The sequence below is a fragment of the Mustela lutreola genome, chromosome 11 (genome assembly GCF_030435805.1).
Source record: "Mustela lutreola isolate mMusLut2 chromosome 11, mMusLut2.pri, whole genome shotgun sequence".
In the NCBI taxonomy this organism is placed as follows: domain Eukaryota; kingdom Metazoa; phylum Chordata; class Mammalia; order Carnivora; family Mustelidae; genus Mustela; species Mustela lutreola.
In genome coordinates, this window is record NC_081300.1 from 61,155,345 (window position 1) to 61,182,784 (window position 27,440).

At 37.7% G+C, this 27,440-nt stretch overlaps 1 protein-coding gene and 1 long non-coding RNA gene across 7 annotated transcripts in view; one reads left to right on the forward strand and one right to left on the reverse strand.

The window, feature by feature from the left end:
- CEP192 (centrosomal protein 192) overlaps positions 1 to 27,440 on the forward strand; it is a 126,251-nt gene that overhangs the window by 78,879 nt on the left and 19,932 nt on the right. For all 5 annotated transcript variants that reach the window (XM_059140952.1, XM_059140950.1, XM_059140951.1 and 2 more), the window contains 15 exons: positions 799 to 1,029; positions 4,905 to 5,030; positions 5,231 to 5,374; positions 5,484 to 5,547; positions 6,186 to 6,325; positions 6,424 to 6,516; positions 7,072 to 7,190; positions 8,084 to 8,260; positions 12,410 to 12,500; positions 12,651 to 12,827; positions 16,209 to 16,469; positions 16,718 to 16,833; positions 18,473 to 18,582; positions 21,779 to 21,926; positions 26,900 to 27,075. In XM_059140952.1, the coding sequence (XP_058996935.1) occupies positions 799 to 1,029; positions 4,905 to 5,030; positions 5,231 to 5,374; positions 5,484 to 5,547; positions 6,186 to 6,325; positions 6,424 to 6,516; positions 7,072 to 7,190; positions 8,084 to 8,260; positions 12,410 to 12,500; positions 12,651 to 12,827; positions 16,209 to 16,469; positions 16,718 to 16,833; positions 18,473 to 18,582; positions 21,779 to 21,926; positions 26,900 to 27,075 (2,173 nt within the window). The remainder of the gene's footprint in view (positions 1 to 798; positions 1,030 to 4,904; positions 5,031 to 5,230; positions 5,375 to 5,483; positions 5,548 to 6,185; positions 6,326 to 6,423; positions 6,517 to 7,071; positions 7,191 to 8,083; positions 8,261 to 12,409; positions 12,501 to 12,650; positions 12,828 to 16,208; positions 16,470 to 16,717; positions 16,834 to 18,472; positions 18,583 to 21,778; positions 21,927 to 26,899; positions 27,076 to 27,440) is intronic.
- LOC131811905 (uncharacterized) lies at positions 4,849 to 9,273 on the reverse strand. 2 transcript variants are annotated; one of them, XR_009346162.1, is made up of 3 exons: positions 9,076 to 9,270; positions 7,585 to 7,682; positions 4,849 to 5,383 (listed from the first exon to the last, which is right to left on the reverse strand). It is a non-coding gene; the product is annotated as an uncharacterized LOC131811905 (long non-coding RNA). The 2 variants fall into 2 exon arrangements; XR_009346163.1 differs by having other exon boundaries at positions 5,000 to 5,383; positions 7,585 to 8,423; positions 9,076 to 9,273.

The following is a 27,440-nucleotide window of genomic DNA, read 5'->3' on the forward strand; positions in this document are numbered from 1 at the left end:
ATTCTACGTCTCCTTTCATGATTACAGTGACCTATGTGGACATGAGGGAGCAGGAAGGGTGGGAAATACGGTCAACAACTTCTGTTTTGGAATATCCTGGTTTTGCAACTGCTGCTTGTAGTGAGCGTTAGTGTATGAGTTTACTTTCCCTCTTACCTCCTGGTAATAACCCTTACTTACTGGGAAAGTAAGATTGTGTCTGCTTTCCCTCTTCCTACCCTTTCCTCTCTGATCCTGAGGTTAGGTGGAATGTATGTCATTGGAGCAAAGCGTTAACAGTGAGAGGTAAGCTTGGAGGCCCTTTTAGGGGCACTTAGAAAGTAGTGTTGCTTCTGGACCTAGGAGTAGAAAAGAATGCCCTTGTGTACAGTGAGGAGGGAAGGGTTGAAGTGAGTCATAACCATGTACTTGGAGGCCTGATTAGGACCTGAGAGGTCAGTCTAGGCCCCCTGATTTACAGTTGCAAAAGCCATTCATAGACAATGTGTGGGGTGCCAGAGTACTGCTCCAGGGGCTCTTTCAGTGCAAGTGAGAGTGTAGATAGCTGTGTTTACTTTAAAACAGACCAGGGAATACACGTTCAACTGAGCTCCATAAGTCTTCATAATTTTGGCTAATTGTATTTTACAGATAATGAGTTAAAAGACTCGGATATTTTGGAAGAGTAATAAATTTTTGGATTTGATAGTTCAGGAAGAAAGGGACCTTAAACTAGTTGACCCTAATTCTTGATTTTCCTTGTGAAGCCATTTCTTAATGAACTGTGTGGCCTTTTTTTTTTTTTTTTTTTTTTTTTAGGTGGATCTTTCAGCGTATCCTTGTTTAGTCTTCAAGAATAAAGTCATCATAAGACCTCATGCCACGGAAGAGATAAAAGTACTTTTCATACCATCCGATCCTGGGATTTTCAGATGTATATTCAGTGTTGCTTCTTGGCCATTTTCAGCAGATGCTGAGACCATAGCACAAGCAGAAGCCTTGGCAAGTCGAGTCATTCTCACGGCTGTTGCTGAGACCCCTGTGATCGAGGTAGTTACCTCGACCTGTAAGCAGGTCTTTGTCCACATGCCTGGCATTTGAATGAAGGTTGTTACTTGGGAAAAATGAATATGGTGTTAAATAGCTTTTAAGCTAACCATTGGTTCTTCATATCTTCTTATTTTATAATTTAAAATTATTTCTGTTATTTTACAGAAACACAGATATACTTGCTAGATGTGGGTGTTAGTTTGGGATGTTCTTAAGTCACTAGACATACTGGGTTGTTTATTTTAAAGGAGACTAAGAAAGGTAACCACATCAGTGATTATCCCTGGTGCTGTAGTAAACGTTGGATGTTATTTATTAGCCTTTTCTTATTTTTTAAATTTTTAAAAGATTTATTCATTTACGTAATCTCTGTACCCAATGTGGGGCTCAGACTCACAACACCCGAGATCAAAAGTTGCTGCTCCACCAACTGAGCCGGCCAGGTGCCCCATATTACCTGTGTAAATATCACCTGTTTAAATATCATATATCACCTGTTTAAATATTACCTGTTTAAATATCACAATACAGTAAGTGGTTAGGTAGGGGAAATCTTGTATATAGGTAGGGAAAATAAGAACAGCTGCCCTATGTTACAGGAATGAGTGTTTCAGTTTGGAATAATGTTCATTGACCACATCACATACAGATTTAAAAACTTTTGATATTAGTTTTAAATGTTTGATGTTAGCTTTGTTTTTTTTTTTTTTAAGATTTTATTTATTTATTTGACAGAAATCACAACTAGGCAGAGAGGCAGGCAGAGAGAGAGAGAGAGAGAGAGGGAAGCAGGCCCCCTGATGAGCAGGGAGCCTGATGTGGCGCTCGATCCCAGGACCCTGGGATCATGACCTGAGCTGAAGGCAGAGGCTTTAACCCACTGAGCCACCCAGGTGCCCTTATGTTAGTTTTAAATGGACTTGAAGAAAAAGCTGGAGGACGGCTCAGTGTCTCTAGTGATGAAGAAGCCACCAGTGTTGACAGTTTTGCCAGAGGTTGAGTACAGTTGTTTTCTCCTTGGAGTACTTCTCCCACACACTGCATACCATACTGTCGCTTTGTCCAGATGTTACCTCACACTGTTGATAGAATGGCAATCCCTACCTCTCCCCTCATCCCCACATGCCCAGTTCCCTTCCTCTCACTTTACTTTTCTGCTTAGCATTTTCAGCAGTGACATACTAAATACCTGTCTATTGTCTGATCCTCCTTGCCTCCACTAGAGCTTTTTGCGGGGCAGGATGTTTGTCTCTTCTGCACTTCCAGAATAGTGCTTGGCACATAGTGGGGCTCAAGTAATAGTTGAACTGTTGCTGCAAATAGAAGTAGAAATAGCAGTATTTCTAAGCATGTATGGTTTTTGAAATATTTTATTACATATTGCATATATGTGTACCAAGACCAATGAATATAGTCAGTTGGCTATTTCATCCATATGGATAAAGGTTTATGTATTAAGTCTGGCTAAAGAAGACTTTGGATAGTTTTTTGTGGGGAAATTGGATTGTTATGCAATTTAAAGAACATTTATAGTTTCTCTGGGTTTATTTTTTTTGAGATTTTATTTATTTTTAGAGAGAAAGAGCACAATGTTGGGGAAGGGGTGGAGGGAGAGGGAGAGAATCTCAGGCAGACTCTGCTTAGTGCAGAGCCTGATGTGGGGCTTGATCTAAGGCCCTGAGATTATGACCTGAGCTGAAACCAGGAGTTGGACGCTTAACCAACTGAGCTACCCAGACGCCCTTGAAGTACATTTATAGTTTGCAAATGTGTTGGGAATGTTTCAGCTGCCTCTCGCTATTGTACTCCCCACATTGGAGTCAGAATACTGGTTGGGGAGAGGGAAAAGGAGTGAGAGATTCCATAGTGTAGTATGTGTTTGATTCATGTTAATGTTTCTTGTGTGCTTGAAAAGAATGGCTTGCTCTTCTTTCTCTTGAGTGGAGAAATTCTTTCACATATCCTTTAGCTCTGATTTATTACTATTGTGGTTCCAGTCTTCTGTATCATTACGAATGTTTCTGTGTGCTTTGTCTTTTGGCCTCTGAGAGAGGTGTTTGTGGATTTGTCTCTTTCTCCTTATAATTCTTCTATTTATTTATGTCTTGTGTATTCTGAGCTCTGTTGTTATGTGAATTGTTAGGTGTTGTGTGAAATTGTTCCTTTTTAAAATAAAAATGGTCTTTAACCCTTCTTTTGTATGTTTGGAAATTATGGGTTTCTCTTCCCTTCTTATTCAAATTGGTTACTCAGGTATAAAATTAATCAAGAGCTCAAACAGCTCAAAAACCTGTAGTCAGTATTTTAGTGTTCATCTTTTCCTTCTGTAATATCTTTGATTAATACTTTAGTCCCAAACCATTTTAAAACTCCAGAATTGAACTTTTTTTAACAGACTGATCAAGCTATACATTTTTTTTGCTCATTATTGTTTCTTGAATCTTATATTTTTACCTTTTTCACAGACTCTATTATCTGTATTTAAAATGCACTTATTTTATAATTAATCCTTATTTCTAGTTCCTCAGCTGCTGATTCTTCCACTAGTTTTGCTAGGTCTTCCTGATTACTTTCCTCATGTGGTTTCTGATTTTCGAATTGATAATTTAAATTTTTTATTTTTATTTATTTATTAAAGCTTTTATTTATTTATTTACGGAGAGAGAGAGCACAAGCAGGGGGAGCTGCAGGTAGAGGGAGAAGCAGGCTCCTCTCTGAGCAAAGAGCCCAATGCGGAACTTGATCCCAGGACACTGGGATCATGACCTGAGCCGAAGGCAAATGCTTAACCGACTGAGCCACCCAGGTGTCCCTAGTAATTTAAATTTTTTAAATGTGGATTCTTGTCACGGAGGTGCTCTCTGCTATAGAAATCCTGTGTGTCCATGGAGAGTACTCTGTAGAAATGCTGGGGGCTCTAAAGGTCTCATTGATTTTCAACTTGGAGCTCCCATGCCTAGTGTGGTATAGGCCTGGGGTTTTACTTTCCTACAAATGATCTTCTAACACCCACCCATCTCTGGACAAACTTCCCTGATATCACCTCAGACATGTAAACAGAATTTTTCCAAGTCCCTTTTCATAAAAAGGACACTTCTTTGGAACTCTGCATTTGATGCGAGGAGCTCACACTCCATCCCAGCCTCACCCTGCCCATAACAAGCTCAGGGTCCTACCTTCTGTTCTCAGGAGGGTGTTGAAGCTCAGCTACCTTGGGAACGGGTTGATCCCAGACCTTCATGGAAATCAGCTCCCATTTGTTTTTCCCTGTCTTTTATTTCCTTTTGCATTTGACCAGGCTAAAGAAATTTATGTATATTTTAAATATTATCTAACATTTCTGCATGTGTGGGTGTGAGAGGTCTGTGTTAGGTTGTTCTCCAGTGTTTAAAGAAGTCATCTGTCATGATGACAGGCACTCATTTTAAACTTCTGATATGTCTATTTTGATTTCATTTTAAACATTTTCAGTTTTGTCAGAAATTTGGACTAAATCTGAAAATGTCAACATATATTTAGAAGGGAATTGAGAAGTTAAAATTGTGTAATAATAAGCTCATAGCTTTTTGAAGGGAAGCCTATATATTTTATAAAATTGTCAGTTTGTCTTAAGATCTAACAGTCATTTCAAAGTAGCAACAACAAACGTATAGCTTTATTCTATAGTTTATATTTGTATACATAGACTACCTCAAAAAAACCCCTTAATGTTTATTGTTGTAGAAAATAGCAGCTGTAAATGGCCTAGGGAAACTTAAGTAAGTTTACATTTAATGCTGACTATTTGTGGCTGTAAAGAGTAGTGACATGAATATAAGCTGTGGTATATATTGATTTATTGCTTTTTAGAAATCAGTATTTTCTTTCGTAATTAGGTAGAAACAGAAAAGAAAGATGTTCTTGATTTTGGCGACTTGACCTATGGTGGCTGGAAGGCTCTGCCATTAAAATTGATAAACAAGACTCATGCCACTGTGCCAATCAGACTTGTTATTAATGCTGTAAGTACGAACATACAGTAAGAAACTTTACAGAGCACATTGATTTGGCATTGTAGACACTCCTGATACCATTCTTGATTAATTTTTCTTACAGAAGTAAATTTTTTGATTAAGGATTCTGTCAACAGATTTAACATTTAACATCACACCAACATTGTACTGTTGGCTTTATTGAAACTGATTCTTCTATTTCTGAACAGAATGCCATAGCCTGGCGCTGCTTCACGTTTTCCAAGGCACCCATCCATGCTTCTTTGAAAGCTGCTCCATATGCCGACGTGATCGCTCAGCTGGCAGCTCCTTCTGTGGTCAACCACATGATGCCTGCCACTTACGATGGACAGGTAAGATGGCTTAGAATTAAAGAGGAAGTTAAGGTTCCAGATAGCTTATCTTTCATTAAGACTTAAATCTTAATGCTATAATGTAAATTTATTTTATTTTATTTTACAGGATCCAGAATTTCTGATCATTTGGGTTCTTTTCCATAGTCCAAAGAAACGGGTCACTTCTTCAGGTATCATGTGTATGTTTTTAGGGAATTGCTTTACTCTGGCTAAATAAACCACAAAGTTGAGGCATATTTCCTCCATCAATAAATGTGAATACTTTTGAGTAATTTGTCAAATATTTTATGTTGTTTTTAAAATGGGGCAGAGAGCATGCATGCTGTTTCGAGTCAAACCCATGTATGGGTAACCCCAGTAAGGACCACTGAAAACTTTTCGGCATCTTTTCTGTTCACTGATTTTATCACATCTACTAGTTGGATGTTTCTTTCTTTCTCTCCTTTCCCTTCCACTCATTTCTGTTCCTTTAAGAAGGAACAGAGGGGCACCTGGGTGGCTCAGTGGGTTAAGCCTCTGCCTTCAGCTCAGGTCATGATCTCAGGGTCCTGGGATTGAGCCCCACATTGGTCTCTCTGCTCAGCTTGGAGTCTGCTTCCCTCCCCCACTCCACTTTCTCTGCCTGCCTCTCTGCCTGCTTGTGATCTCTCAAATAAATAAATAAAATCTTTAAAAAGAAAAAGAAGGAACAGAAAGACATTTTGCTTAGAATTTCTTGTGACCCCTGAGGGGATAAAGTTGGAGCACATGAAGCATTTAGAATGAAATACGTCTCTGGTCTCCGAACTGAAAGAATGAACTTTTACAGAGATTTTAGACTCAGCAGAAGAGTTCTTGGCAAGAGTCGATATAGAAGTTGACAGCCCAAACCCTACTCCAGTCATTAAAAGTATTGGTCTTCAAGCAAGAACAGGAATAGCTAGGATACATGCTCCAAAAGACTTACAGGTACCCTAAACTCTTCTCATTGCCGTGATTTTATGTTCAGGTTGATTTCATTCTAATTGTGACATTATTTAAAATGTTGGTTTTACCCTGTCCTCCAGACTATGCACTTGTTTGCCAGTGTGGCTTCCTCAACAAAGCAGCACTTACCTTTGAAAAATGCGGGGAATATTGATGTTTACTTAGACATCAAGGTAAGGATTTGTGTCAGAATGCTATGACATAGTATTTCCTCAGACTGTGAGAATGTATCTCCTCACATTCTGAAGGCTGCTCAGCTGCCTACGTTGGCAGAGTGCTATGGGGATCAAACAGAAGAACCCGTATGAGTGCTTTAAAAGCCGGGGGCTACACTAGTATGAAATAGATGGTGGGGTACTATAACTTTGACATCTGCTGTTTTATGTATAAGAACCAAGTTCTAGATTAGTTCTGGAAAAATGTATGTGTTATCCTAGTGGATAGGTGGAATTGGAGGAGAGTGATCACATATGTAGATTTCAGTTCTGAAACGGGTCAGTGAGCAAGAGGGTATCAGTGACAGGAATCTCTTGGGATGTCAGGGTTGGGAGATGAAATTTGTTATGGAAGAGAAAGCGCCCTTTCCAAAAGAATAAGACAAGGTGGGGCAGTGACAGACAAGACAGAAGGGAAAAATAACCTATCAGAGTAAATGAAAAATGAGAGTAACTGAGTAAAAGCCGTATTTGCCCAAGTCAGCATTTAGTTATAATTGTATAAATATTTAGATCCCAGATCAAGGAAGTCACTTTTCAGTGGATCCAGAGAATCTATTCCTTAAACCTGGAGAAGAACACGAAGTTATAGTTACCTTTACTCCAAAGGACCCCAAAGCCTGTGAGGAAAGGTAATATAAAATTCTTTATAATGACAAGTTTTTACTCTTCTCTCAAAATAGCCATGTGCTTCAGTCCACAGCCTGAGTGATAGAGTACATGTTTTATCTCACCGAATAGATAGTATAGTTCTCTTTACCCTTTTTTTTTTTGCCTCAGATTTCTTCTTTTTGTTTACTAAAACTCTCTTTTAAACCAGCTGACTAGAAATTAAGAAATTACTATTTTTCAAATATATTCTGACAAAAGTAAATAATAAAATGTCAGTCTTGATATTTCTCTTTAACCTTTCCTTGCTCTTGCTCTCCAAGGGAATCATTGCCAGTTGTTAAAGATGCTTCCCCACCCACCACCCCTTCTCCAGGCTTGTGACATTTTGGTGCCCAAATCATAAGTGAATATTACCTGATAGTGGGCAGAGCACCATTGTCCTTAGTATTTGAACTTGCTTGGTAAACAGCTTATAAGCTTGTTGTCCTGAGACACAATGGCCTGTCCTCCACCTGGAAGAATGTAGAATGCTTTAGTGTGCTCAGTCCGCCCCTGTGACCTTATGGAGAAGAGCTGGCCTGCACAGATGGGACTGCTTGTCTCTGCAACGTGTGCCTGCAACATCACTGGGTTAATTCTTTCATCTAAGAAGGTTTCCTCAACTCTTCTCAAACACCTCATTAATAGTAGTTGGTAACATTCCTATGGCCCCATGAACGTCCCCTCTCCCGTTATGTAGAGGTTGTGATTGTCTCTTTCCTTGTCTGTTCCTCTCTGGAGTACAAGCTTAGGGTGGGAATGTCCTTGTATCCTCAGCACCCATTCAGTCTCTTGGGACAGAGGAAGCCTGTGGGTAATAGATGCCAGTAGAATTGAATTCTGGGCATTCAACTTAGATGGTTTTCTTTGTTAGGATCCTGAAAATATTCGTGCAGCCATTTGGACCTCAGTATGAAGTGGTGTTAAAAGGTGAAGTAGTTTCTTCGGGAAATAAACCTCTGGCACCTGGCTCTTGCTGCTCAGATGTTCCAGCGATTTTGTCCAACAAGCAATTTCTGGCCTGGGGGGGTGTTCCTCTCGGTAGAACTCAGTAAGTATGCGCATAGCAGCCTCTGAACTGAAGATTCTGCTGTCAGCACCTAGTGTTAGTCTCTGCTGTAATAATTTTGATCACGTTCATGTTTTTAGAGTTGAAATAAAGCTGTCTTATCTTCCTATCATGAATTCAGATGTTTTCATTAAAATTTTCACCTCTGCAATCCAGAAAAATACATTTCAGTTTTCTTTAGCTCTTTTCTCTGCTGATTACCAAATTTAGCTATTAAGAGTTTCTTTGTTCCTTCTCTGGAAAGCCGTATGGGAAGGTAGGAAGGAAAAATAATCAGAGACCTGGCATTCTGCTTAAGGAGTTCACGAAGTAGTTGGTGAATACTTTGTACTTTAAAGAGTGTAGGGAGTCTTTAGTAGAGCAGATATATTCTGTCATAGCTTAATGTGAATTACATCTTGGATCTTATTTTTATGTGTACTTTGATTATGCATTTTGAATATGAACTCTGAATTAATAAATTGGCATATAATATATAGTATGGTAATTTTTTTCCCTTCATAAGCTTGGTAACATAGCTAAAATTTTTTTACCAACCTCATACATACCAAGTAATAACCTAGTAATTATTAAACCTCAGTGTTTCCTCTTTCATACTTTGCATTTTTGTGTTTGACCTAAAACGCAATACCTTTTTTTTTCCCCCCATACATTTTTTTTTTTACACCTGAGAGATCAGAAACTTCTGGCTGAATCTTCTTTAAAATTCGTTTTGTCAGTGCACAAAGGATCTAATTGAACCGCCTTACTTTATAGAGTTCATACATCTGCTTAACCACCCGTGTAGTCATACTTACCTTGTCTTGTTCCAAAAGCAGCTTTCAAAAAGACACAGTAAGATAAAAACAGTTGAGGGCAGATGGCTGTGGGAAAATGAGACGTGGTCACCATAAAGGTAGTGTCCAAGCGTACAGTGCAGACCCTGTACGCTTGCCTTGACGTGGGTCTTTTGTTCAGTTCTGACTCCTCCCCCATCATCCTGAAACAAGGCACAGTGTTCAGAGGTTAAGAACAAGCCAGTTACTGTGTGAGGAGGGCGTGTAGCTGTTCCTGCTATGGACTTAAGGCGTTTCCTCCAGGATCCTTTTAAAGAGAAATCCATACAATATAGTGAGTCTCAAAGTACAACAGCTTCACAGCAAATACTCCTATGAGTATGCTCCCTCTTTGAGGTGCTCAGTCCAGTCTGGACGCATCACATGGGAACACTCAGCTAACAGCGTTTTCTTGGTATTGAAGCATGTGGTGGCTTGTTTGAGACAGCTTAGGACCTTTCTAGGGGCCTAATGGGCTGTGTATTCTTAAAGCAGCTCTCAGTAAAGATTCTCTCAGCTAGACCTTTGAAAAATCCTGAGGTATTGTGCCCTCTTCAGTTAGCTCCTGTGTTCTTAGGTCATATGCTTTTTGCAGCAGTTAAGAAGGAATACACATTGAAAGGAAAGGCTGAACCAAGGGCCTGTTTCTCTATAGAAGGTTTTTCCAGTTTTGTACAGCATCTGAACAGCATCTGTATGCCAGATTTTTCCTTGAAACATTAATTTGTGGTCTGCTCCAATATATATACAAATAGTGATTGAGACCTTGAAGTTCTATGCTGTCGAAGGTGGCTGAAATAACTTAGCTGTTCAGATCAGCCATTGATGTCTAAGTAAAAGGAAGTGGAAAATCACTTTCCAGTACGCCCTGGCAACCACAGGCATTACGACAGTGCAGACTCTGGCAAGCATCAGTTACTACGTGTCTCTGTTGACAGCTTATTCTATTATTGCTCTTTCCTTTAACCAAAGGCAGAAGAGAGCTCAGTAGGAGTCATCATCATCCTTGTGTTGTTCTTGACAGAATTCCCTACCTTCTGATAAAATTTGTAGCAAATGATTAATGTGGTAAAAATGGCTGCTCTTAAAATCTAGCTGCTCCAGATGCTGTAACATCCTAAAATCTTACAGCTCATGTGAAACAAAATTAATGTGTGCTAAACTTTTTTTTTTTTCCAGATAAGAAATTCCATTAGTGAGGTTGAAAATGGGGGCACTGCCTTATGCATACTTCTAGACTTGTCAGTGGCATTTTTTCTCTGGCTCTCTCCTAAGTGAAGGGACTTCAGGCTGTCCTCTTTTATTTCTCGAATTCCTTTCCTCATGGAGATTCATGGTCCACCTTCTAATCCAACAGATCTAAGTGTAAGCCCCATGCGAGCACAGCGAATTGACCTGAAGAGCTGTCATGTCCCCTGTTTATAGTTGATTAGGTGTCTTATTCTTAACTCAGCCTGGAGGAGCTTGCCAGTCATATGAAAAAGGAGCCTACCTTAGTCCTTGGATGCTACGCCACATGATGCCTAAAAGTGGTCTTGTTGAAAGCGATAGATCCTTTGGATCTATCTTACAAAGGATAGATCCTTTGTAAGGATGTTGCAGCAGAGTTTATGATGAAGTGGTGTACTGTCTGCTTAGAAAGAGATCATTTTCTGTCCATTAGAAATGTTGTAGGAAACAGTCAGAGGGCTGTGACCCTGTGGGTGCTAGGAGAGGACTCAGAAACAAAGGGTGGGAGACGCTGGTTCTTACTAGATGCCCTTCTGATGTGGTACTTGCCTGTTCTCTGCCTGTTTTTGTGCTTGTTGCAAAATGGAGATTTGAAGGGAGCTCTTCTAGAGTAAAGAGGAAAAAATTCATGTATAATGTGGGGGCGCAGTGTTCTCATTGAGTAATGCGTTTTGCCTCAGTTATAGATAGAAATGATAATTAATAAAATTATATTTTCTAAGGGTAAAGTGGTCCAAAGTGGTATTTCATTCCAATGTTTTTGGATTTTTGAAGTTCTTCATTTTTCCATATATTCATTCATTCTAGCTTCTCTCTCATAAGTCTGCATCTATACTTTGGTTATTTGTTGGTTAGGATTTAGTATTTTTTTCTTACTAATTTGTGTGACCCCCTATATAATAAAGAAGTTAACCCTTTTTTATTTTGTGTAGTTCCTTTTTAAAACTAGAAACTGAACTCCCTCTTCCCCAGATTGGTAACTCTGCTACTTGAAAATGATAACTACGTTTCTCTAAAAAAAGATAAAACATAAAAGCTTTTTTTTTTTTTTTTTAAAGATTTTTTCTTTATTTATCTGACAGAGATCACAAGTAGGCAGAGAGGCAGGCAGAGAGAGAGGAGGAAGCAGGCTCCCTGCAGAGCAGAGAGCCCGATGCGGGGCTCGATCCCAGGACCCTGGGATCATGACCTGAGCCGAAGGCAGAGGCTTAACCCACTGAGCCACCCAGGTGCCCCAAAACATAAAAGCTTTTAAAGAATTTTTTTTTTTCAGTAAATCTCTCCTAGTCAGTATGAATGTTCTTCTTGGATATGCTGATAGCAGAAGGTCTTATATTTTATTCTGACGTTAAGCTCAGCACCCTTTCCCCTTTATCCCAAGTTGGACAAGACATAGACCACAGTTTAAATAACGTAACTGCCATTATTCAGAATTTGAATAAAATGGAGATTTACTAATGATCTTCTATTCTCCCAATGAAGAGGATTCATGTATTTTCAAAGATTGAAGGAGGTTTTTTGTTTTTTTGTTTATTTATTTATTTTTTTTTTTACCACCAGCCAGCTGTTATTCATAGTCTATTGTACTTGCATATCACAACTTTTTAAAAGTATGGTTAATTCAATGTACTGTTTAAAAGACTAATTTGTGCAAATGAGGCTCTTAGAGTGAAACGTCTAAGTGGTGTGCCTGGGACTCCTTGTTCGCATGAAAGCTAGGAATTCAACCTAAGCATAGTATTGACTTAGCGACTTAATGAATTTGTTAATCTGGATTTTCATTTGATTGTTTTACAAGACAGCTAAAGACTTCTATGTGTAGTGTAAATAACAAGGTCTGCTAAGGAGCTATAATAGGAGAATGATTAAGCCCAAAGAGTTTCTTTGACAAAGTGGTTATGTTTTGAGTATGTTTTCAGAAATGTGGCATCTTAGGACTGTGGAGATTACCTCTCCAGGCTGCTAATAAAGTAGTATATTCCAGCCCATCTCTAAACATTGCAGTCAGTTTTAATTGGCTTTGGTTTTATAGTTGTAGCAGTATCCATGGAGGGAAACTGCATTTACAATGTGTAATTGTTTCTAGGCTTCAGAAGCTAGCTTTACGCAATAATTGTACATCTACAACCCAACATCTGCGACTGCTCATCAGAGGACAAGACCAGGACTGCTTTCAGGTTGGTAGAGTGCCTGGTGCTGTTCCATGTTCTTTTAGACCACTTACCTGTGCAGACCATTGGGTAGTGCTTCAAAAGCTTTGGGTTGGTTGATGGTAGTTTTATTTGGACTCCTGCTTTTTTGTATGCAGTGATTGTTTTAAATTATAGCTTCAGCACACTTTTGGTTCAGAAGAACGACTAACCAGTAACTGTGAGATCAGAATGCGTCCAAAAGAAGACATTCACATCTCTGTATTATTTGCACCTACTCGATTATCTTGTATGTTGGCTAAACTAGAAATTAAACAACTGGGAATTCGATCACAACCAGGCATTAAGTTCACGGTAAGATGATTTTATTGCTTTTTTTCCTCCTGTGGAGTTCTTACATGTTGTAACTATTAGTTTAATATTGGTAAATTATGTATACTCTGCTTTTTGTAAGTCAGAATAGGTGATTGCCTTGCTTTGCAAACAAGTTAGGAAGTAACTAATGTACTTTGTACAAGTGTTGTATTTTGAGAGTAGTCTCCATAGTATTCCTATAGGAAACCATCTCTTCTTGTGCCTTTAAATTTCATTTCAGCTTGAGAATTTTGAAGTGTACCCAACAGGAACATATTTTTTGGTAAAACCAGATCAAATTGTTTAATATACTGCCTTTCCAAGTAAATTGTATTCTTTCAATTCAGCAACATATCTATTGACACCATTTACTAGACTCATCCAGAACTAGGGATACAAAGACGAGAGCTTTTTATATTTTGTTTCTTCCCAACATAATTTTTAAAAAGGATTTCAACTCATTTCTTTAGATTTATTTAGAGCAGTGAGAGATGAAGTTGGTGTATCATTGAGAAAAGGAAAGAAGGACAGGGTAATCAAACACAGTGTACTCCGTAAAAGTGCATACCTTTAAAACAACCCAGTTTTTGGCTGTGGGGCTGGAACTAAAATGTTGGTCTATTTTCTAGTGCTAGAGAAGGAATGTAATGAATTACAAGATTAGCAGTGCTTAGAAGGTTGTTTTTTTGCTTGTTTGTTTTTTGAGAGAGAGAGACTGAACAGTGAGGGGGGATAGGAGGAAGGGCAGCAGGAGAGAGAGAAAGAATCCCAACACAGGCCTCGATCTTATGACCCTGAGATCATGACCTAGCGAAAATTAAGAGCTGGACGCTTTACTTACTGAGCCACCCAGGCACCCTTGAAATGGTTTTTTAAAACAGTAGATCTTTATGGCAAATCTAGCTTTTTTTTTTTTTTTTTAAAGATTTTATTTATTTATTTGTCAGAAAGAGAGCGAGCAAGAGCGAGCACAGGCAGACAGAGTGGAAGGCAGAGTCAGAGGGAGAAGCAGGCTCCCCTCGGAGCAAGGAGCCCGATGTGGGACTCGATCCCAGGAGGCTGGGATCATGACCTGAGCCGAAGGCAGCTGCCCAACCAACTGAGCCACCCAGGCGTCCCAAATCTAGCTTTTTTTGATGCTGAAGCTTGACTTATTCTCTGTGGAGCTCTCACCTTGGCCCCATGAGCTGTGGTGGGCAAAATTGTTTAAAGATGTAAGTCGTCAGGTGCCTGGCTGGCTCAGTCAATAGAGCATGTGACTCTTGATCTTGGGATTCTGAGTTTTAGACACATGTTGGGGGTAGGGTTTACTTAATTTAAAAAAAAAAAAAAAAAAAAAGAGCATGTAAGTGTTGTCTTCAGGAAGAACATTCTTCTACGTGAGCTGAGGACACAGTGCCAGAGTACCACATAACCTAATGGTCTGGTTTCAAGTCAGAATCAGGTGGTTTGTGGAGAGGACTACATGGGCAAGCCAGTACCAATTATGAGGTCCCTAATTTAATTTTTCAAAACGTTAATTTAAGTGCATAACACAACTCAAAATAAGCTATTAGTGTTTTCAAGTTTGCAAGACATTCTTTGGAACACTTTATTTTATTTTATTTTTTAAAAGATTTTATTTATTTATTTGAGAGAGCGAGAGCGAGAGAGAGAGAGAGAGAGGGAAAGGGGCAGAAGGGGAGGAAGAGGCAGACTCCCCTCTGAGCGGGCAGCCTGAGCAGGTTCTTGCAGGACCTCAAGACCATGATCTGAGCAGATGGCAGACTTTTAATCAACTGAGCCATCAGGCGCCTCTGAAACACAGTTTAATAATTAGGAATGATAGATCACTTTTAAAGGAGTGTATTTCTTTTGAAGATTTTTTATTTATTTGTTTGACAGAGATCACAAGTAGGCAGAGAGGTAGGCAGAGAGAGAGAGAAGGAGAAGCAGTCTCCCTGCTGAGCAGAGATTATGGGATTATGGGATTATAACCTGAGCCGAAGGCAGAGGCTTTAAACCCCTGAGCCACTCAGGTGCCCGAGGAGTGCATTTTTAAAAGATTATTTTATTAAAGATTTTATTTATTTATTAGAGAGATTCTGGGCTCAATCTCAGGACCTAGATATCATGACCTGAGCCAAAGGCAAACACTTAACTGACTGAGCCACCCATGTACCCCTGTTTATTTATTTTAGAGAGAGAGAGATAGAACACGTGTGTGTGAGCTGGGGGAGGGAACAGGAGAGAGAGAATCTCAGGCAGGCTCCCGCTGAGCTAGAAGCTCATCCCAGGATCCTCAGATCATGACCTGAGCCAAAATAGTTGGGTGCTTAATAAACCGAGCCACCCAGGTGCCACTTAAAGGAGTGCATTTTATTTTATTAAAGATTTTATTTATTTATTTGACAGGCAGAGATCACAAGTAGGCAGAGAGACAGGCAGAGAAAGTAGGGAGAAAGCAGGCTCCCTGTGGAGCAGAGAGCCCGATGCGGGGCTGGATCCCAGGACCCTGGGATCATGACCTGATCCGAAGGCAGAGGCTTTAACCCACTGAGCCACCCAGGCGCTCCAAGGAGTGCATTTTAAAGGATATGGAAAGTTGGTTTTCCAGCACCATATCTATTTTCTTACATTTTTATTTATAGTCTTTATTCTTGAATCCTTGTTTTCTGATAGTGCTGAACCCTGTGGAAGCAGCCTGGCTTAGAGACCACACCGGTTGGCCCCTAAAGCCTGCCTCTAGTCTGCATTCTGGCTACCAGGGGGTCTGTCCTCTGGGAGTTGAGTTCTTGGCTTCTGTTCAGTCCCTTTGGCATACTTCTTTTCTCATGCTGGTAGATCAAAAGCTAACAGGAGTATAGAACAATAGATTTTGTTTCATTAACACATTTCATTTTCAAAATTGATAATTATTGGGAAGTTGAAAGAATTATATGGTGAACCCTCACATACCCTACCACTTAGATTCTACAATTAACATTTTGCTGTATTTCTTAGATCACATATCTCAACCATCCATCAGTTTGTCTCTTTTTTTTTAAGCATTTCAAAGTAAATTACTGACATCAGTATGTTTCACCCTGAACGCTTCTTAAGCAAGTTTATCTATACTAATCTTTTACTCCTTAATCATCTAAGCTTGGCTTGTATAACAATGAAATAATTTAGCATACCTAAAAATTGGAAGGTAAATAATTTTGCAACTCTTTGATTTGTTTTTGTCCTAAGAGAAGTTCTTTAATATAATGCTGGACTGGAATTGGGGTAACTAGCCAAAGTACACAAGAAATAATAGTTGTATTAAATTTGTGAAGGTTTTTTTTTTCTGTCTATAATTTAATCTTCTTTCTGCTTACATAAAAAATAATTTTGGATATATGTATTTTCTGCTCATAGATACCTTTGTCTGGATATGGAGGAACAAGTAATCTTATTTTGGAAGATGTTAAAAAGTTATCTGACAGTTACATGGTAACAGTGAATGACTTAATACCTGGCAAAGAAAGTAGAATTGTTTTTTCTGTTCATAACACTGGCTCTCGGGCAGCTTTTGTTAAAGCAGTAGGTTTTAAGGATTCTCAGAAAAAAGTTTTGCTGGATCCTAAAGTTTTAAGGATTTTTCCAGATAAATTTGTGCTCAAAGAAAAATCACGAGAAGTAAGTATAAGTTTCTGCACTAAAAATATTGGACTCATTTTTAGGTTAAATTAATAATTACATATTTTATGGCTAAAAACTAGTATTTGAGAGTAATGAAGGAATGGGAATACTTGATCTTCCTAGAAATTCTGTCATGTACATCCATGTGTATTGACTGCCTAGGCTCATATGATATTTAACTCACAATGAAATGACTTAAGAAAAATATTTAATATTCACTCATGATTTTTTTTCCTTGGCATCAGGATGTTACTATAATATATAATCCATCAGTCAGGGAGAGCAATTATACAACCACAACAGAACTGTCAACTATATACTTCTTTGGTGGTGATGAAATTTCAAGACAGCAATATCGAAGGTAGGTTATTTATCTTAGATGATGTTGGAAACTCTTCAGTAGAAATAATGAAAGCTTAAAAATGGTTTGGGATTTGAAAGTTATACATGCTCAGCTACTTATTAGTAAACTGGTGGCTGAAAAAATCTTGGTAAAATTTGTATAGCTGATAGTCCACTATGATAGTCTAATTTATGAGGAAGAAATGTGTGTAGGAAACCCATTTGCCATATTTGCATTATGCCTTCTTTTCTAGACATATATATTGTGCCTCTTCTCCTTTACGCAAATAGGAACCTTAGACTTCATAATAGGATGATGTTCCTAATGACGATAGGTCAATTTTAGAACAGATTTAGGAACTACTGAAAGAATATATTGTGTATGAACACACCTTACTTATTTGTAGTATTTCTGGGAGTGTTGTGAATTATTTGAAAGGATTAAGTTGTACTTAGAAGTGTTGTACTTTTCTAAGTTGTACTTAGAAAAGGAATAAGTTGTACTTAGAAAGTTGTACTTAGAAATACCCTTAAAAAGGGTATTTAACTTGACTGGCTTAACGCATGTGCTTCTAGAAAATTTGGTACTTCTAAATATACTTTAATACACAAAAATATCAAATTTAGACATTTAGATTTAGGTGTGATTTAAACATAGGTAACTTTGCATGGTGAATTCAAGAGTTCTTGCATTATAAAATTTTATTTCCTAGCCTACAGGGCCTGAATATAAAATAAGTGAAGCTCACAACATTTCATCTGTTAGTAGGAAATCATTCACTCCCAGTAGGAGAGTGTTACATGAATATACCAGTATGTTCTTCATCCAACCGTTTGTGCTCTGCTTTGTGTTATTCTGATACATAATTTAGGAAATCGTTTTATTTTTAATTTGTTGAGGATTGTTAGACCCTTTAAAAAGAGACTTGAATGATAGATAGCTACATGATGTTAGAATAGACCCAGTATAAAGAGCTCAACCTTGAACCTGGTTTTGTTTCTCAATTAAGTATTTTAAATATAGAAACTGGCATTTGGAGAAATTAAATTACAGGTTTGCGTTTTTTTTTCCCCCTTTATCTCTACGGGGATATAGAAATGAGCATATTGTTTTAGAACTCCTCTTTGCCACATATACATAGTAATGAGATTTCTTTTGTTTGTGAACATCTGAGTATTACAGAGAAATTTACATTTCTGTTCTCTTACCTCAGAGATTCTTTAGAAGAGGTCAGGTAAAATACAGTCACATGGCAATTTAAACGTTTTCTCTCTGACAACTCTTACTTATATCATGTTCTTGCCATATTCTTTTTTTTTTTCTGAGACAGATTTCTAACTATGATCAAATTCATACAAATATTGAAAAATGTAAGACCTGAAAAGAAGCTAATTTCACTCTTCTTTCTACCCTCATTTTAGGGAGTTCTTGTTTTAATGTTAATATTTCACTGAAAGTGATGATACTGTACTACCATGTATAACTTTGAAGGGAACTTCCAAAATAGATTTTCTTTTAAAAATTACTTATATTAGGATTTAAGACATGAGATCTATATACCAACACATTATGCATGCTGTTTGTGAGATTTGCCAAATACACTAATGAAAATCTAATTTCTGTAAAATCATTTTTGAATAAAAATCTCTATTGGCAGAGCCCTATCTCATAAACCAGGGATCATAGAACAAGTACTTCCAGAACATAGTGTGCTGCAGCATGTTGATTTTGCGGAAAAATTTCAGGATGAGTTACTAGTAACTGAAGGTAAGAATTTCAACATGTCTAACTACTACAAATGACTCAAAAGATTTATCTAGGTCCAGTGATGTGTTATAGGGTGGAGGAGTATTAGATTATGGAGTGAGGCTGAGTTTGAGCCCCATTTCTGCTGTATGACTCGGGACATCACTGAGCTTGTTTCCTTTTCCGGAAATGAGAGCTATAATACCTAACTTCTCATCCATAAGGAGTTGTTGTGAAAGTAAAATGAGAGAGCTTTGCTATATAAATGTTGGATATTATTAATGTATTGTGGCACCTATTCTATGAATAGACTTATAAACTGGAGGAGAATGGTCATTATTAAACTCAAAGTAATTACTGTTTAAGGTTTAATGATTGCAAACTTGAACTCATTTTGAGATTTCTGTGTCTGCTGTGCAATATATGGAGGAGGATATGACAGTGGGGAACAAAATCCAAAATAGACAGCTGTGGAATAATTCCACCCTAGATTTTTAGCTGTATTTGAGCTGAATCATTTAAGCATCTAATGGTGTTTATTACTGTTAAAAAATATATGTACTGAGACATACAAATTGTGTAATAATGGACAGATTTTGTCACAGTGTTGTTCATAACAGCAGGAAGTCAGAAGTAACTTCAGTGTCCAAGAATAGGGCATCGTTTAATTATGTAATAGAATATGTTGAAGCTCTTAAAACAGTATGACTCTATATTAAATGACAAGAGAAATCTCTTCATTAATTAAGACAAACTTTTAAAATTTACATATTAAGATCTCATGGTAAAAATAATGTGTCTATATACAGCTACGTAGGTAAAATTGCAGGAGTATACACACCAACTATTGACAGTGGTTATGTTCTGGTAATAGAATTTCAGGTGGTAGTGTTTCCCCCCTCCCCATTTTTGTTACTTAGTTTTTTAATGGTAAAATATATATTACTTCTAAGATATGAAATGATAAAGGAATATTTATGCCTATGTAGAGGTGATGTAGAATAGTCTGTGATCTTTTTGGTAATTAGGAGTCTAGATCATCTACTCAAAGGGAAGGTAGGGGTGGATTAGTTAAAAAAAAAAAAAAAGTGAAAAGATTTGAAATGGATCTTGTCAGCAGTTTAAGGGAGCTGAATATGGAAAGAACCTTGGATTTGGAATTGAAACAGTGTAAAGCCATGCCTGTCAGTTTATCTCCTCTGAGCTTTACCTTCCTCCTGCCTTTATTGTAAGAAAGATCTCAATAAATAAAGGAGTTAAACTGAATTATGCTTTGTAGACAGAAGCACTTAGTAACATACTACAACAGTCCTGAATACTGTGATTAAAAATAGGTAGATGGGTTTGTGGTGGTTCAGAAGTTGGCACAGTTGCATGATTTGGCAACAACATCACACAGGTGATTAATGTGTGGTATGAAAAGGGCCATGATGGATGTGTGTTTAGGAATCTGGAGAATATAGGGATGCCTCAGTGGCTCGGTTGAGTGTCTGCCTTTGGCTCAGATCATGATCTCAGGTTCTTGGGATCAAGTCCCACATCCGACTCCCTGTTCTGCAGAGAGTCTGCTTCTCCCTCCCCCTCTGTGTTCTCTTTCCTTCTCCTGCATTCTTTCTAATAAATAAATAAAATCTTAAAAAAAAAAAAAAAAGGAATCTGGAGAATATAGAGAAAGGATACCCCATTTAAAATGAGGTGACTCTTGAAGTATCTTGAAGAATGAGAAGTTGACAAGATGCAGAAGATGGGGACCAGAATGGGGAAGGATAGTCCAAAGAGATTTGCATGTACAGAAATTCAAGAAATGTGTTATGTTAAGGGTCATGTTGACAAACCCAACCAGGAGCTTAAGTAAGCTGTCAAGACTCCCATCTAAGATGGGGTTGAGTTGGGACTTCAGGTAGGTCTTTGGGACACCAGAGTACTAGAATCCTTGAGATGGTATATTATCTAGAGGAAAGGAGGAACCAATCCTACTTTGTCTTGTGTTGGTTAGTATAGTAGATCACCTGTGAGAATGTTGCAGTTGAACTTTTTATATGGTTATTTGAACACGTTATCATTACAGGTATTTATAATCTTGCTTTTGCAAGACAATACGATTTGCGGCAAATATTTTCATACTTGATTTAAATTTTTATGGTCCAATATCTTAGTTATTATAAATGTCAATTTACACTTAGTGTGTTCTTTTAAAAATTTTTTCATTTAAAAAGTATAATTCTTGGGGCGCCTGGGTGGCTCAGTGGGTTAAAGCTTCTGCCTTCCGCTTAGGTCATGATTCCAGGGTCCTGGGATCAAGCCCCACAAAGGGCTCTCTGCTCAGTGGGGAGCCTGCTTCCTCCTCTCTCTCTACCTGTCCCTCTGCCTACTTGTGATCTCCATCTGTCAAATAAAGTCTTTTAAAAAAAAAAAAGTGTAATTTTTAATGTCCAGCTTATTACTTTTTTTAAGTAGACTCCATGCCCAGCATGGAGCCCAATGGGGGCTTAAACTCATGACCCTGAGATCAAGATCTGAGCTGAGAACAAGAGTCAGACAGAGGCTTAACTGACTGAGCCACCCAGGCTCCCCTCTTAATGTTTTATTTAAATGTGGAATACAGGGATGTTCTGTAAAATTTCTTGTGTATACAAATTTGGGTGGACTAAGATAGAGATGTTCAACTCTAGCACTATTTTATTAATCACCAAATTTAGTAGTATTATTTCTGGGTTTCTAGATTTGCTAAAGTTAAATGTCTGTGAGACCACCACTTATAAATTGTGTATCCTTAACCTCTTTGTGCTTCAGATTCCTCATCCTTGAAGTAGAGATAATACATACTTACTACCTCAAAGAGCTGTTGTGAAGGCTGACTAGATTAATATGCACAAAGGGATTAGAATAGTACCTGGCCCACAGTCAGCTTGTTGCATATGGAGTTTTAAGCATATTAATACTCTAATGCTCACAATAACTTCTGAGATGAATTGTTACTTTATATTTATCCTTGAGGAGACTAGGGTTTAGAGAGGTTAAGTTGCCAAATTCAAAGCCAGAGCCTGAGCTGCCTATGATTTCATGCTAGTCAGTAGAGGTAAACATCAATTGTCACTCATCCTCAACCTTCTTAAGAAAATAATTTTCTGTGGTGGTTAATGTGTAAGTTTATCTGTTACTTTGTGGTGTGATTATGTGAAGATTCATGTATTTCAAACATTATTTTCTGTTTCAGTATATGATCTTCCCCAACGGCCTAATGATATTCAGCTCTTTTATGGAAACATGCGTAAAATTATACTTTCAGTAATTGGAGAATTCAGAGATTCCAGGTCTAGCAGTGAATTCCTTCAGTCTTCCAAAGCTGACTCAGAATCTAAAAGGTAAAATAGACAAACAAAACATCTTTCACCAGATTTCAAGATAATTTAATTCATAGTAGAGCTGATCTTTTCTCTGTACTTTTTTGCCTCCCAAAATGTTTATTTCATCTTTATATTTTAGTTTAAGTTGAAATAATTTCAAATTTATGGAAGAGTTTAAAAATAGAATATATGCTGCCTCCATTGAGATTCCTGAGTTGCTAACATTTTACCACATTTACCTTATTATTTTATACATGTATATATATAACTTTTTTCTGAATCATTTGCGGGTATAATGACCAGTTTGTCCTAAGTTTCCTGAAAACACAGACCTTCTTCCAAATAGCTATAGTAAACTCATCAAAATTAGGACCTTAGTATTGTTAAAGTGCTAAGATCTAGCTAGTCCACAGATTCCATGCAAATCCCCCAGTTCCCTAATAAAGTTTTATGTATTTGAATCAAAGAAATAAGCAAGAAATCTCCTCTTTGGTTCTGAGTCTAATCTGAGATCACACCTTACATTTAGTTAGCCTGTCTTCTTTATCCTTTTTGAACATAGAGCACTTCCTCAGTCTGTCCTCTTTCATGAAAGAACGGAGGGTTGCATCATCATCCCAGAGCCACAGAATCAATTACCCAGAACTAAGCTTTAGTAATAATTTTAGATGAAAACATGAGGAAATTGGGATTGCTAATGATGCTTCCTAGGCACTTTTTGCAACATTAATACTCTACTCTGACTCTTACTGTCACAAAACAAACTGAGGGTGACCGGGGGAGGAGGTTAGGGAGAGGGTGGTCGGGTTATGGACATTGGGGAGGGTGTGTGATATGGTGAGTGCTGTGAAGTGTGTAAACCTGGCAATTCACAGACCTGTATCCCTGGGGCTAATAATACATTATATGTTTATTAAAAAATTTTTAAAAAAACTGGTTCAAATTTAACATGAGGTTTCTAAGTTGTGCATGCGATTATCCGTTGCTTACACAAAAGGGGGAGCTATTTCAGTTACAAAAGCTATTTTATACTTGTGTAATTACATACTTTATGTGATATTTTTTCAAACAGCTGTGCCACATAAATTCATAAATTTCAGATTTCTTTACCATAACCAATACTAGACAGACCAGGAATATCCTTTTATAAGCATATCATAGAAAAGTAAATTAGTGTGTTTGCTGGGAAATGTCATTAGGAAGATCACAGGGAATTTGACCAAGTTATCCTTCTTTTTTTCCTGGGCATTCCCTAGTAAAAAGTGGGGGAAAGGGTGCAGGCAAGCTGCTAACTGTTTTCTTGCCAGTGACCTTGATGTTTTTGTATAGACCAGTTACTTTGTAAAATGTCCCTCACACCATGGAAATGATGCTGTTTGTTTTCTCAGTACATCTTCTCAGGTAACGAACAATGCTGATTTGTCCCATTACTAGAAATGTTTTATTGCTTAATTAAAATGGTGTCTGCCAGTTTCTCCACTATAGTTAATGAATGACTTAAAGGGAGATCCTTAGAGATAATGAGTATCATGTTTCTTTTCACACTTGTAGCACCCCAGTGATGATTATTGCCTGAATCCTGTTAGTATTGTCTTATTTACCAAATGGTGATTTTCTAATTCTGTGTTTCTACATTTTCTAGTTGTCTTTCACGATGAAGAAGAGATTTACCTTACCCTCTTTTATGTACTTACTTCAGGGCAGACTGCTGGATTCAGTATTAATCCTTTACTGTCACCATTTGGTCACTTAACCTGGCTCATTATTCACTGGCACAATGGATATTCGAGGTTTCATGTATGCTTTCCCTGTCCCAGTCCTGGAATAGAAGTCCTGAGTCCTTTTGGTAGAGAATAGTATTAGAAACCAGGATATGAGTAGTAAGTGTGCTGTTGCTTTTCAGGTGTTACTACTTCTAGGACCCCTCAGTGGTCACAGCTAGGAAATACATGTATTTATATATACATCCCCATGTATCCAAATCCGTTTATAAATATGTTGAAACCATGAGTTTACACTGATATCTCCAGTATTGAGAAACCTGGCTTCATTATCCTCAGTATATTTGGATTTATGCAGTTCTCCTGTTTTTAACATCTTCTCATCATGTGGGCTCTCCTTAGCACAGTGTTGCCAACTCGTATTGGCTGAGAGTTCTCTGGAAGTTGCAGCCACCAACTGAGGGCTAACACACCTACCTAGTGCCTCCAACTCATTCCAACTTGCCTTCTTCCCTATATTTAAAAAAACAAAACAAAACAAAAAACCTTATTAGAGTACAACTCATATGCAATATCCTTTTAGTTTCAGTTGTACATCATAGTGATTTGATATTTTTATGCATTATGAAATGGTGCCCACAATAAGTCTAGTTACCATCTGTCACCATACAAAGTTATTACAATATTATTGACTATATTCCCTAAGCTGTTTATTACATTCCCATAATTTGTTTATTTTTTAACTAGAAGTTTGTACCTCTTAATCCCCTTCACCTGTTTAACCCAAACCCAGCCCCTCTCCCACCCCCTGAAACCAACAGTTTGTTTCCTGTGTCTAAGAGTCTGTTTCTGTTTTGTCTGTTCATTCATTTTGTATTTTAGATTCCACATATAAGTGAAATTATTTAGTATTTGTTTTTCTCTGTCTGACTTATTTCACTTAGCTTAATACCCTCTAGGTGCATGTTGTCACAAATGGTTAGATTTCATTCTTTTTTATGACTAATATTCCACTGGGCATATAAACAGCATCTTTATTCATCTATCATGGACATAGGTTATGTTGATATTTTGGCTATTTTAAATAATGCTGCAGTGAATGTGGGGATGCATATATCTCTTCAGATTTGTATTTTCATTTTCTTTGGATAAATTGCTGGATCATATGGTACCTTTACTTTCAATTTTTTGAGGAACCTCCATACTATTTTCCATAGGGGCTTCAGTTTGCATTCCTACCAGCAGTGCACAAGGGTTCCCTTTGCTCTCCATCTTTGATAGCACTTTTTTGTTGTCTTTGATAATAGCCAGTTTGAGAGGTGTGAGGTGATTTCTTGTGGTTTTGATGATTAGTAATGTTGAGCATCTTTTCTTTCTTTTTGAGCCATCTTTTCATGTGCCTCTTGGTCATCTGTATGTCTTCTTTGGGAAAATGTCTATTCAAGTCCTCTGCCCATTTTCTAAATCAGGCTGTTTCCTTTTTTTGGTACTGAGTTGTATACGTTCTTTCTGTCATCTGGATATTAACCTTTTATCAGATAAATGATTTGTAAGTAGGTTTCAGTAGGTTGCCTTTTCATTTTGTTTTGATGATTCCCTTCACTAAATAAAGCTAGTATCTCAAATTATTCCAAAAAATAAAAGGAAAGAAGGACTTCTTTTATGATGCCAGCATTACTCTGATATCGAAACCAGGCAGAAACACCTTAGAAAAAGAAAATTACATGTCCGTATCCTTAATGAACACAGATGTAGAGATACTCAACAAAATATTGGCAGACTGAATTCAACAATCTATTAAAAGGATTCCTATGCTTCTAATGATAATTTCTTTTTTCTAAGATATTCAATCAAAGAGTTTAAAATAGTTGTTAAATAGATTAAAAATTATATCAAAAACCAATTAAATTGTGAGGAGCTGGTTTTTAGGAAAATAAACAACCAAGAAGCAGCTCTATAATCTGTAAAAAATTGTTTCTGACTTTTAGCTGGTACCTGCATTATATCTCTGTCTCTGGGGCAGTAGAGGTCTGATTGGAAAAGGAGCAGGTGAGAAGGCAGTGGGTAAGAGGGTGAGGAGAAGATTCTTCTCGTCTGTTGAGTGTCTGCTTGAAATAAAGATGGAGCTCTGCTCTGTGGTAGGAGAATTTGGGCACCACCCAAGTGAACTTGTTAAATCATATGCTTCTATGATTACAAAATTCATTAGAATTACAATTTTTTGTAATCTAAGGCTAAACACTTTTTAACACTTAATAAAAATATTAAACCTTATCAGCATTTCTTACCATAGTATTTTGCCCAGAAGACTTTCTTTGATGTTAGCATCATGAAACCAGTTATCATTGTACAGTTATAGATACATTAAGAGTTTTGTTTTTTAAAAATTCTTAATTTTGGGTGGTTTTCTCATAAATCTTTTAAGAGACTTCAGATGGCATGCTAAGTCAAGACCGGAAAGAAATTAAATCAGTATTCTAATGAAAGATTAGTATAACAATATTTGAACTATACTGTATTTTTATACATTACTTTAAGAATACACAGTGAAGGGGCGCCTGGGTGGCTCATTGGGTTAAGCCTCTGCCTTTGACTCAGGTCACGATCTCCAGGTCCTGGGATCGAACTCCGCATCAGGTTCTTTGCTTGGTGGGGAGCCTGCTTTCCCCCCTCTCTCTACCTGTTTGTGATCTCTTTCTCTGTCAAATAAATAAAATCTTAAAAAAAAAAGAATACACAGTGAACAATTTTTATTCCATGAAACATACACAGTATATTCCATAATACACTTTCAGTTTTATCTAAATATTTTTAGATTTATGAAGAATTAATATAAAAATATGACATGGTCTGGCTTTTTAATCTTTTTTTAAAAGCAGAAATATAATATTTTAATATACAGCTTCTATACAACCAAAAAGTGAAACATTGCAATAAAATATTGGCGAGAAAACACAGTATTTCATTTATAGTGCATGGCAAATGGTTAACATCCTTAGTCATAAGCTTTTTAGTTTTTGATATTTTTTAAAGATTTTATTCATTTATTTGGTAGAGACACAACGAGAGAGTGAATACAAGTAGGGGAGCAAGAGAAAGAGAAGCAGGCTTCCGGCTGAGCGGGGAGCCTGGTATGGGGCTCGATCCCAGGACCCTGGGATCATGACCTGAGTCGAAGGCAGACACGTAATGACTGAGCCACCCAGGCACCCCAGCTTTTTATCATTTTTAATTTCTTTCCTCTCCCCATCTCTCTTTCTGTTTCTATAGTGAATCTGAAGGTCCTGGGAAGCATGGTGGCAATGTTTCTTTGGATGTTTTACCAGTTAAGGGTCCTCAGGGTTCTCCACTTCTTTCACAAGCTGTTTGCCCACCCCAAGATAAATCATCCTCTAAGGAAATGTGGACTGTCCAGCCTGAACACTTGATTTTGATGGCCCCTTCTTGTGAGTATATCAGTAACAACACAACAGCAGTGCACTCTGGAAACCAGGGCTGAACTCACTCTGAGCCCATTGCTCATCTAGGAAATATACTTGGAGTGTATACAGATGTGACTAATGCCTTATGCAGGTCCTCCTCTCCCCTACTGAGTGAGACCTAACTCACACGCAACCTTTGCATTGTCCAGCACAAGGCCATTGTTCTCATTCCAAGCTTCCAGTTCTCCGTCTGGCTGGGCCACTAGTCCATGGGCCCTTTCTACCACCACATCCCTTGCCCCAAAGATCTCATTTGGTACTTGGCATGTTTTACTCTTCACATTGATATGGTTGCTTCAGAGTAGGAATAAATCTGGTACCACTGTATG